This window comes from Cucurbita pepo, chromosome LG10, assembly GCF_002806865.2.
Source record: "Cucurbita pepo subsp. pepo cultivar mu-cu-16 chromosome LG10, ASM280686v2, whole genome shotgun sequence".
Classification (NCBI taxonomy): domain Eukaryota; kingdom Viridiplantae; phylum Streptophyta; class Magnoliopsida; order Cucurbitales; family Cucurbitaceae; genus Cucurbita; species Cucurbita pepo.
The window spans coordinates 830639-840225 of NC_036647.1; the positions used below are offsets into that span (position 1 = coordinate 830639).

General features: G+C 39.5%; 3 protein-coding genes across 8 annotated transcripts in view; 2 read left to right on the top strand and 1 right to left on the bottom strand.

Moving 5' to 3' along the window:
* Window positions 1-111: 111 nt before the first annotated feature.
* Window positions 112-5881, top strand: LOC111803803 (ER lumen protein-retaining receptor A-like). 4 transcript variants are annotated; one of them, XM_023688373.1, is made up of 10 exons: window positions 112-1036; window positions 1170-1246; window positions 1665-1930; window positions 2554-2669; window positions 3310-3383; window positions 3466-3529; window positions 3628-3727; window positions 3803-3871; window positions 4445-4910; window positions 5665-5881. In XM_023688373.1, exons 1-7 carry the CDS (start codon window positions 942-944, stop codon window positions 3662-3664), a joined length of 729 nt encoding a protein of 242 aa, XP_023544141.1. In that variant the 5' UTR covers window positions 112-941; the 3' UTR covers window positions 3665-3727; window positions 3803-3871; window positions 4445-4910; window positions 5665-5881. The 4 variants fall into 4 exon arrangements, with proteins under 4 accessions (XP_023544141.1, XP_023544140.1, XP_023544142.1 ...); XM_023688372.1 differs by having other exon boundaries at window positions 3628-3871; XM_023688374.1 differs by lacking the exon at window positions 3803-3871.
* On the top strand, window positions 5700-7702 carry LOC111803802 (protein GRAVITROPIC IN THE LIGHT 1-like). 2 transcript variants are annotated; one of them, XM_023688370.1, is made up of 2 exons: window positions 5700-5787; window positions 6158-7702. In XM_023688370.1, the coding sequence occupies exon 2, from the start codon at window positions 6350-6352 to the stop codon at window positions 7520-7522; it is 1173 nt and encodes a 390-aa protein (XP_023544138.1). In that variant the 5' UTR covers window positions 5700-5787; window positions 6158-6349; the 3' UTR covers window positions 7523-7702. The 2 variants fall into 2 exon arrangements, with proteins under 2 accessions (XP_023544138.1, XP_023544137.1); XM_023688369.1 differs by lacking the exon at window positions 5700-5787 and having other exon boundaries at window positions 6100-7702.
* A 422-nt stretch (window positions 7703-8124) lies between these two features.
* LOC111803800 (probable alpha,alpha-trehalose-phosphate synthase [UDP-forming] 7) overlaps window positions 8125-9587 on the bottom strand; it is a 4160-nt gene continuing 2697 nt past the window's right edge. The window contains exons 3-4 of one of the 2 annotated variants that reach the window (XM_023688366.1): window positions 9224-9505; window positions 8125-9087 (exon numbers count right to left, since the gene is read on the bottom strand). In XM_023688366.1, coding sequence (XP_023544134.1) covers window positions 8791-9087; window positions 9224-9505 — 579 coding nt within the window. In that variant the 3' untranslated portion in view covers window positions 8125-8790. Of the gene's footprint in view, window positions 9088-9223; window positions 9508-9587 lie in introns of those variants that run through there. The other variant, XM_023688367.1, reaches the window with a different exon arrangement.

Genomic DNA, 9587 nt, shown 5'->3' on the forward strand with positions numbered 1-9587 from the left:
CGTCCACCACATGGCCCATATATTTGTTTAGAATATAGTACATTTTTGTTGATGTGTGGGTTCTTGGATTCTCTGTATCCCATCAAAATCTCATCTCAGACCCATCACATGTCTCTTGTCTCATGCCTTCCTACACAGACATAGACGTTATTGTTTTCGGTTTGTGGGGGCTTTCCTTTATTTTCTTGCACACTATGCATTTGCATGCACCTCGCCTGAATTTCTGAAACCCCCTCTTCTTCTCTACAACCCAAACCCAGAATCTCAATGCCCAGAGCTTGACCCATCTGGGTTTGGTCTTAATTGACCCAGTTGTTGCAGTGGCTCATGATGCAAATGATTAGAACAGCACCCCAGTTCGAGTTTGAGCTCTGAAATCAACTTGATTAGCATGAAAAGGGAAGCAAGAAGTGCAAAAGTGTCAGGGGTTAAGAGGAGTGGAGGGTATGATTTAAGAGGATTGGGAAAGCTGAAAGGTGTCTAGTTCCCAAGAGACAGGGGGGGGCGGGGCCATCCAAACTCGATTTACATTGTAATGTGTTGTGCGATTAAACTAATGGAGTTGAAGGGTTTTCACGTGCCAATGGCGACCTTTGCGGCTATTTCAAACTTTATTCTTACTTTTTAGGCGGTGGGTTCAATTCATTGCGGCCACTGAGGCGAGGCGAGGCGGCTAGGGCGGGAGCTTGGCGAATCTAGGGAATCATGTTCTTGTTTTCCCAACTTTGAAAAACATTCACAATCTAACAATTTTGTCAAACTCGATCACGTTTCTGTCCCCTCGCCTTTTCAAACGGATGGAATGGATCGTGGGCCTTGTTGGCTGGGCCAAGCCCAACCCATTATCATATGGGCTGATCGACACCAAAACCCAAACCGGCCCTTCTCTCTAGCCTACTGATTAATGATAAGAAAAAGAATTATGTGGACTGTTATGATTTATGGTCAAATTGATGATCTGTTTGGCGCTGTGTCAGTTTTGTTGGCGGCGAATGCGCAGAACATCGTGGAGGCAGAGGGCGATTCCAGTTGCCACGTCTGTTTCCAGTCATTGCCCTTTCCCAATTCCATCCGCCTCTTTTCCCCGTTCTCTCTTGTTTCGTTTCAATCGTGCGCATAATTTAACCTACCTATCCTCTTCTTTACTCGGAAACCATGAATATTTTCAGGTTCGCCGGCGATATGACACACTTGATCAGTATTTTAATTCTTCTTCTCAAAATATACGCTACTAAATCCTGCTGCGGTAATTATCAATGCTTTCATTTTTTTTTTTTTCTATTTGGTTCTGGAATTGTGGAAGAGAAAATGGTACGAAGAATTTGGAAACAAGCAGTGTGGGTCTCCCTGTATTATTTTAGTTTATGTCTCATTGGTGGATAAATGGAAATGGGATTCTGATATCGACTTCTTGAAGCAGGGCTTTAGTCAGTTCAGCTTCCGGATGGTGTTATTAACTGATCAATTGAATTTTAATTAACTTTTTTAATGAAGTTTTGGTACTTTTTTGTGCTGATGATTGGATCATTAGGGCTTTTTTGCCCCCTTAGTTTTCGAGATAACTAGGTTAAAGATTGATTTTTACCGATTAGAGACTCCCTTCAGAACTTTTGCTTAATTGGAACATGAACGTGGAACTGATTTTTAAATTTTTTATTTTGAAGGAATTTCTCTCAAGACTCAGGAGCTGTATGCCATTGTTTTTCTGGCCCGGTATTTGGATCTTTTCACGGATTTCATATCTATCTATAACACTGTGATGAAGCTGATTTTTATTGCAAGCTCTCTGGCAATTGTTTGGTGTATGAGGCTGCATCCAACCGTGAGGCGGTCATATGATAAAGTTCTTGATACTTTTCGTCATTATTTTCTTGTTGCTGCATGTTTCATTCTCGCCCTTTTAGTGAACGAGAAGTTTGGTTTTCAAGAGGTGAGACATTTTTAACATAAATGATTTTAGTTTGCGTTTGATGGTTTCTGGGTAGGCATTGGCAATATACATAGTTATTGATGAGCCTAATCAGTTCATTTTTTCCACATTTCATTCCAATTAGGAAATTTCCATATATAATTAAATCAAGATGATAATCTGTTCCCTAACTGCAAAAGTTCATAAATTGGATTTGTGCAAGCCTGCACAAGCACTAGAGCATCACTGGAAACTCTCCTGGTCAAAAAATCATAAGCAGTTTTCTATCGCGGTGCATTCCTTACCCAAGTGTGATTAGGTCTTAACTATTGTCACGAAATATTTGCATCCCATAACGAACAATTTGAAGAGGTCCTGCAGAAACATTAGCATCGAAACTAAAATTTTTGCAATGTAGTTTTATCATTTCCTATTACCCGTTTGCCATGTTACCTTCATAGACATGATGATTTCACTTTTGTTGATACTTGTTAGAAATGCTATATTTTTTCATTTTATTACTGTATAAATAATCCACATTGTTACTCTGATCCAATCCCCATTTAGGGTTTCCCATGTACTTTCTAAATGAGCAAGGATACGACGCAATAGAAAATGATATTGTTGAACTTTTTTTGCTCCAGATCTTTTGGGCGTTTTCAATATACTTGGAGGCCGTAGCAATTCTTCCTCAATTAGTTTTATTGCAACGAAGTGGGAATGTGGACAATTTAACCAGTCATTATGTCTTCTTTCTTGGGTTCGTATATTTCCCTTTACGGTTGTTGGTGCTTTATGGAAGGATTACTTTCTTGCTTTCATAATCCCATCATCTTTAAAGGAATATGATCACTCACTCTTTTTCCATTTCTGCTGCTGTTCGTATTAGATGTACGTATCCCTTAGAGCTATGACCAATCAAAACAATAAATTTTCTAATTGGCATATATAAATGGGTTTTTAGATTCACATGGTCAAGGATTTGGGTCAATTGCTGCCCTGAAAATTTATAGATTTCTTCAAGTAGACTCCTAGAAAAGGGTCAAAAACTTTTGGATGCATTAGCATTATGACGCTTATTCCAAATGGTTTATAAAAAATCCTTCATGTACGATGTCAATGGACTAAACAGCCATGCATTATGCATTCAATATATTCTTCAAGAAAATTTTACATGTTTGTCATGAATTTATGATTGTTACCGGCCATTTTATCATGGAGAAGGTTTTGACAAGTGGGTTGCAGATGAAATTTGTATAGATATTACAGATACAATTCCTGTTGATCTTCTTGGGAAGAAGCTCTTACTTTAGCTTAGATCCAAGCTTCTTCTTGGTGTACCCTCTCGTAATTGTTTTGCAAAAACATTTCTTCTGATTGGAACTAAAATCTTTCTGCAGAGCTTATCGTGCACTCTACATCCTCAACTGGATCTACCGATACTTCACATACACACACTTCAATCGGTGGATAGGTAAAGATTTGGGTTGGTCTTGGTCACACAAACTCTCAGTTGTTATCATTAGATGTCTTACATGATGTTTTGTTTCTTGTAGCTTTCATCGCTGGCCTGGTTCAGGCGGCTTTATATGCTGATTTTTTTTACTACTACTACATTAGGTGATTGAAGCAAACTCCTAGGGTATTGTTTTTGTTTTCTTATACACTGCTGAATCAATTCGTGCGATAATTTTCTTTTTTTAATCTACCTTTTGCAGCTGGAGAAACAATGCGAAGCTTCGGTTGCCAGCTTGATTAGATCTGGGTTCAGGGTATGATATTATGGAGCTTGAGATCCAGCAAAGTTTTTACACGATGGTAGGTAAACTTGGCTTGAGAGTAGGGATAGAACACCTAACTTCAATCATCACAAACTCCTTCATTTCCGTGTAGGGTACCACAGGTGGGTTCTCGACGGAAACTGACATTTTATAGGGACTCTTTGATTAACCTTGTTCATAGGTAATATAGTTTCTGAGGTTAGGTTGCTTTTCTTCATTTCTAACTTGTAAGGATTTCCTTGGGAAGACTAACTTCAAGATTATATAAGCTGATGCAATAGGCCATTCTCTAGTTCCTAAGTTCATTGCCAAGGAAACCACTTTCCCATTGTTACAGAGAACAAATTTGAAGTTGATTTTTGTTACGACTAGTGATAGATATCAATGGAAATATAGTTTTGATTTTTGTTTTTGATTAATTGTAGTACATTCAACATTTGAGTTTTTAGCATCCTCCTCCATTGTCATTGTTGTGATCAAATTTGAAGCTGAGTACTCATTTGGCAAACGTCATCTTCATGTTTGTTGACAACTTTGAAGTTAATTATTGATAACTTTTTGGTAGTGTTGTACAATGTATAAGGGTTGGCTGAAACAATGTAAAACACATCGATGTTTTGTACAGTATAGCAGAGCTATCTACGAAACTTTGCCTTTTCCCTTTAGTTGCAGTACAATAGCTCGTCACTAATGTTATTCAAGAAGTCTCTGATGGTTTCTGAATTTTCTTTTTCATCTTTGTTGTGCTTCACAGTTTATCATTGGACATCTCTCACACTTTAAACTGCAGCCACCGCTTATGAAAGCCAAAGAAGAATCAGTATGTCTGATCTGAAGATGAGGCTGATTTAGGTGTATCAGAGGAAGAACATCTAAAGATAAACGAATCAGAGTCATTTTGTGTTCTGAAAAGAGAGTTTCTGTAGAAGACAACTTTGAATTTTGAAATGGTTGGATGTACAGTGAAATGTTTGGTTTGTTGAACTGAACTAATGGTCATGCCTACTAAGGAGCGCTATTCTACTCCATTTGAGTTTCTTTTTTTGCAGTTCAAGTTAGTGGTATGGGAAATGAAGGCTATGAATCGAGTCTTTTGAGGTGAAAGTTGTGAAGACCCCCACTGGTTAAAGCAAAGAGCAGACGCACTTGGGACAGGAACAGGCCTACCATAGTGCGTTGCCAATCCCAAAAAGCTTCACCGTTCTTCTCAATTCATGATTGTAAGTATGAATCCCTTTTCAAGTTTTCAACCCCAGGCCAGTCCTTGCCTTGCTTTGAATCCTGTTCCACTACTTTCAAATTTTTGTCTTCTCTTTGTCATTTTTTAACAACTATTAGTTTGGAATTGAGAAAAGGGTTCGACTAAAGAAGAAAAACCAGAAAAGCTAAACAGGGAAAGGCCAAAAAGAACCCAATATTAAAACTTTTGGCTTGTCTGTGTCTGCATGTGAATGTAAATTGATGTCACCGATGGATTGAAGCATGCTTAGTGCCTTCATTATAATCATTAAAGGATGTCTTATTTAACTAATACAAAGATTAGAAGGAATATTGTGGGAGAATGTACGATTGATTGATAAGTTAAGAGAAGAAGCAAACATTGTGGTGTCCGCCATTGGAAGTTAGCTGAGTTTAGTGTACTAAGTTTGTCTCATTTGTGTCGGAAATATGGAGCATGAGGGAGGACCCAGTTGGCCATCGACAACCCTCTTAATGAAGACTCCTCAATTTTTCACTTTGCATATTAATTCCCCCTCCCTCACTCCACTGCCTTTTTACTTAACCATATGCATTTTCTACCCAAACCACTCATTATTGTTATCATTTTTAGAAGGAAGCTTCTTTTACGTAAGCTGGTTGAGACTCCTATTAACCATTAAAAGAACGGATCGACACACATATTCCACACACATATTCCGACCAGTGCCTTGTATTGTCCAATGACTAAAATTGGGTTCCATGATTTGATCACAGCACAAGCTCATCGATCACTTTACAAGCGTAGACTTCACAAATATATTATTAAACTGAGCTTGAGGAGCAGCCCTTCTTCAAATTGAAGCAGAGTCGCTTCATGGAAAATCAGAGTATTATTAAGTAAGTACCTGTACTTATCCTCTATAACTGCGTTGCAATCTTGACAGTGCTGCTGCAATGGCAATGGCTTCCTTTTCCTTTTCTTTTCCTCCCACCTGCGCTTTAAATCCTTGCTTTATTAGAGCCGGACCTCCATTTCCGGCCTTAATCTAAGACACGGTCAAAGTTTTCGCTTTTGCTTTTTGCAAAGAAAATTCGGCTCTGCCCTTTAGCTCTTTTACTACTTCCTCTGTTTTCCTCTGCCAATCACCAAAGCTTCCACCTTTGGAACCTCTCTCCCTCTTATGAGTTCAATATAACTCTCTTTTTGAGTGTGAGCGTGTGTTCTTTTTTTCTTATGGAAACTATCAAACCCAAATCATGTGTGAAGAGCAAGACGAGATTTGCCAGGACATTTCAGAAGGTAATCAATCTCAGGAACGCAAAAAGGATCGCGTCCAGTAATGGCATCTGTGCTCTGGTTTCCCACAACAAGTTCAAAGAAGATTCCAGTATTCATGGAGGAAAATCCCAAGTCTTCGAGAGACGTGAAGAAGATGTCAAAGCTCGAAACAGGGCAGTCATGGAAGCTCTGGTTGCGAAGCTTTTTGCAAGCGTTACTTCAATCAAAGCAGCTTACGCCGAGCTTCAAATGGCACAGAGTCCTTACAACAGCGACGCAATTCAAGCTGCAGACCAAGCGGTGGTGGACGAATTAAAGGTCATTTCAGAGTTGAAACGAAGCTTCTTAAAGAAAGAACTCGATCTCTCACCCCAGGTCACGTTAATGCTCTCGGAGATTCAAGAACAGCAAAGTTTGATGAAAACCTACGAAATCACGATTAAGAAAATGCAGGCTGAATCGGAGCATAAGAATGCTGGCATTGTCTCGTTGAAGAAAAAACTTGGTGAATTACTTTCGTTCAACAAGTCGTTGGAGAAGAAGCTGGATGCAAGTGGCTCTTTATCCATGTTTGATAATCTTCAATTTCCGATTCTGAATCCGACTCACTTTGCCCAATTCCTCCATTATACCGTAAGATCCATCAGAAATTTCGTGAAATTGATGATCCGCGAAATGGAATCAGCAAGCTGGGACCTCAACGCGGCCATCGAATGCATCGTCGGTTCGGACACCGAATTCCCAGAGCCAACCCATCGAAGCTTCGCTTTCGAATCGTTCGTCTGCAAAATAATGTTCGAAGGTTTTACAACCGACACAAATTTCATACTCCAAAACGATTCCCTACCTCTCGATGAGCAGCAAAACCACCAAATGTTCGATAAATTCAAGAAGCTCAAACCAGTAAATCCAAAAATATTCATATCTCAAAACCCCAACTCCTCATTCGCTAAATTCACCCGCTCCAAGTACCTCCAACTCGTCCACGCGAAAATGGAGTGCTCACTCTTCGGAAATCTGAACCAGCGGAAAATCATGAACTCCGGCGGTGTTCCCGACACGACGTTCTTCGCCGCCTTCGCCGAGATGTCGAAGCGCATTTGGCTTCTACGGTGTTTGGCATTTTCACTTCACAACGACATTACGATCTTCCAAGTGAGGAAGAACAGCAGATTCTCAGAAGTTTACATGCAATGCGTTACCGAAGAAACGTTGTTTTCTCCGGCGGACATGAATGATTCCACCGTAGGATCCGGGTCGGAGCCCCGAGTTCGGTTCACCGTCGTTCCGGGTTTCAAGATTGGAGAGACGGTGGTACAGAGTCGGGTTTATTTATCGCCGCCGAGACGCTAAAGTCGATGGCGGGTAGGAACTCGGAACGAAGGAGATCGATTGTTCGGACAATCTCAGCCGTTAGGTTCTAAGCTTCCATGACCGTTAGATCAGAATTGATGCAGCGAACTGTAAACTATTTTGAATTTTTTTCAATGAATTGTATAAATATCTGTATTGTAATATACAGTCAGACATATGATATTAATATATATATATTTAATCTTAAAGTAAGGTCCTTAGCATAGAACATGATGATATTATTGAAAAATAAATAAATGAACTAATTCTGAACAACACTATCATGACTTCTTTTTCTTTTGAACCCAAGTGTTCCCATCCTGTCTGCTGACCTTTATTTCAAAGTTTTTCGTTTATTATAGAGAAGTTTTCGATCTCACAATTCACTCTCTTGAGGACTTAGCATTTTTACGCTCGGTATATAACTCTAATACCATTTGTAACATCCTGAGCTTACCGCTAGTACATATTATGTTTTTTGGGCTTTCTCTTATCCCCTCAAGGTTTTAAACGATTGTTTCGTTCCACTTTCCAACCAATATGAGACCTTAGTGTTCTTAGCTCAAACAAAGAAAAGGATCATCCTACAACATACCCGATGCTTAGAATCCACGTCGCAAAACACATTCTTATTAACAAAAATGTAGTGCAAATCTTAGCAAAATATAGGAAATTTACAGATTTCTTGTGAGCAAAAAGAAAATGGTTCAAGTAACAACATTGAGAAAACAAATGCACTCAAGAATTTAACAAGAAAAAGGACAAAGGACATCATTTATGTTGTCCATTTTTGGTACAGTTTTCAGAACAAATTGAGTTCAGGCTTCTTCTGTTTCTGACTTTCTACTCGAACTCCGATCATCATCCCACCACCCAAAGATTTAGTATGGAATCAAACGAAAGGTTGTGAGATAACAACTCCCTGGAGACTGCCAACTTCCAACCAGCGTGTAAATATCAATGGCTGTGCCTCAAATTATTCACAAATCATTCAGCCATCTTCCTCTATGTTGTTTCTGTTACATCCTCCCAAGTCAGTCAGTCAGTCGGTCCAATATAAATTCCATTCCATCCCCAATGCCAAGACTGAATGCTTCCCCTTATTTAATACTTTCGCATCCCACTTGTATATATCAAGCCATTTCCATTTCCAACAAGCCGAAAATGAATACGATACTAATCACCAGCCAGCGAGGTCAGTTTCGTCACTCGCTTAGGAGGAGAAGAGACTGCAGGACGTTATATTACGCCACCATGGAGCAAATATGTCAAGGGGATTCTGGAGGAGAAGAAATGTCTGAAACTTCTGCAAGGGCTTCAAGCATGTTTATGACCTCAGTTGTGTCATCCAAGTAATACTTGGCCTTGCTTGGTTTCTGTCCGACTGTGCAGGCAAAAACTAATGTATTGGAAGAGAGGACGCCACTTGATACTGCATGACCAATGATCTCAAACATGTCTTCATCAGATCTATCATCACCAATGCATAACACAAAATCAGCTCGTCTGCCTGCGTCCGTCATTGACGTGAAGATCTTTTCTGCCACCAAACCTTTACTGACTCCCTAAAAGTAATAATACATATTTGAATCAGTCTTCAGAGACTCTTTATGAGCGAGAGAACTTGTTTCTATCTTTCCAAAAAAATTCAGGAACAACTCAATTGGCGTTATTTTAGAAACTTAAAATAGAAGAAAATACCTGTGGCTTCACTTCTACAATAAACTGACCACTTTTTACAGCGACTGGTTCATTTGCCAGCACACTTTCAAGGTGATCCAACAGTTCCTTGGCCTGACTGCAACCAAAATCAGGGTCTGCATCCCGGTGGTGCCACACCAAGGCACTTTCCTTGGTTTCAATAGAAGAGCCGTCAGTTGCTTCTGTATATAATTTCATGACTGGCTCTGCGATCTGTATCCAGCCAAAATCACTACCTTGACCACAATTTTCCCAGTCCTTATCAGCAGACCACCTGATAAATTCCAAGATTCAAACAACTGCTATATATCTAAATACAAAGATGAAAAGGAAAATAGATGGAAGAAAAATTCCTTTTTTTTTT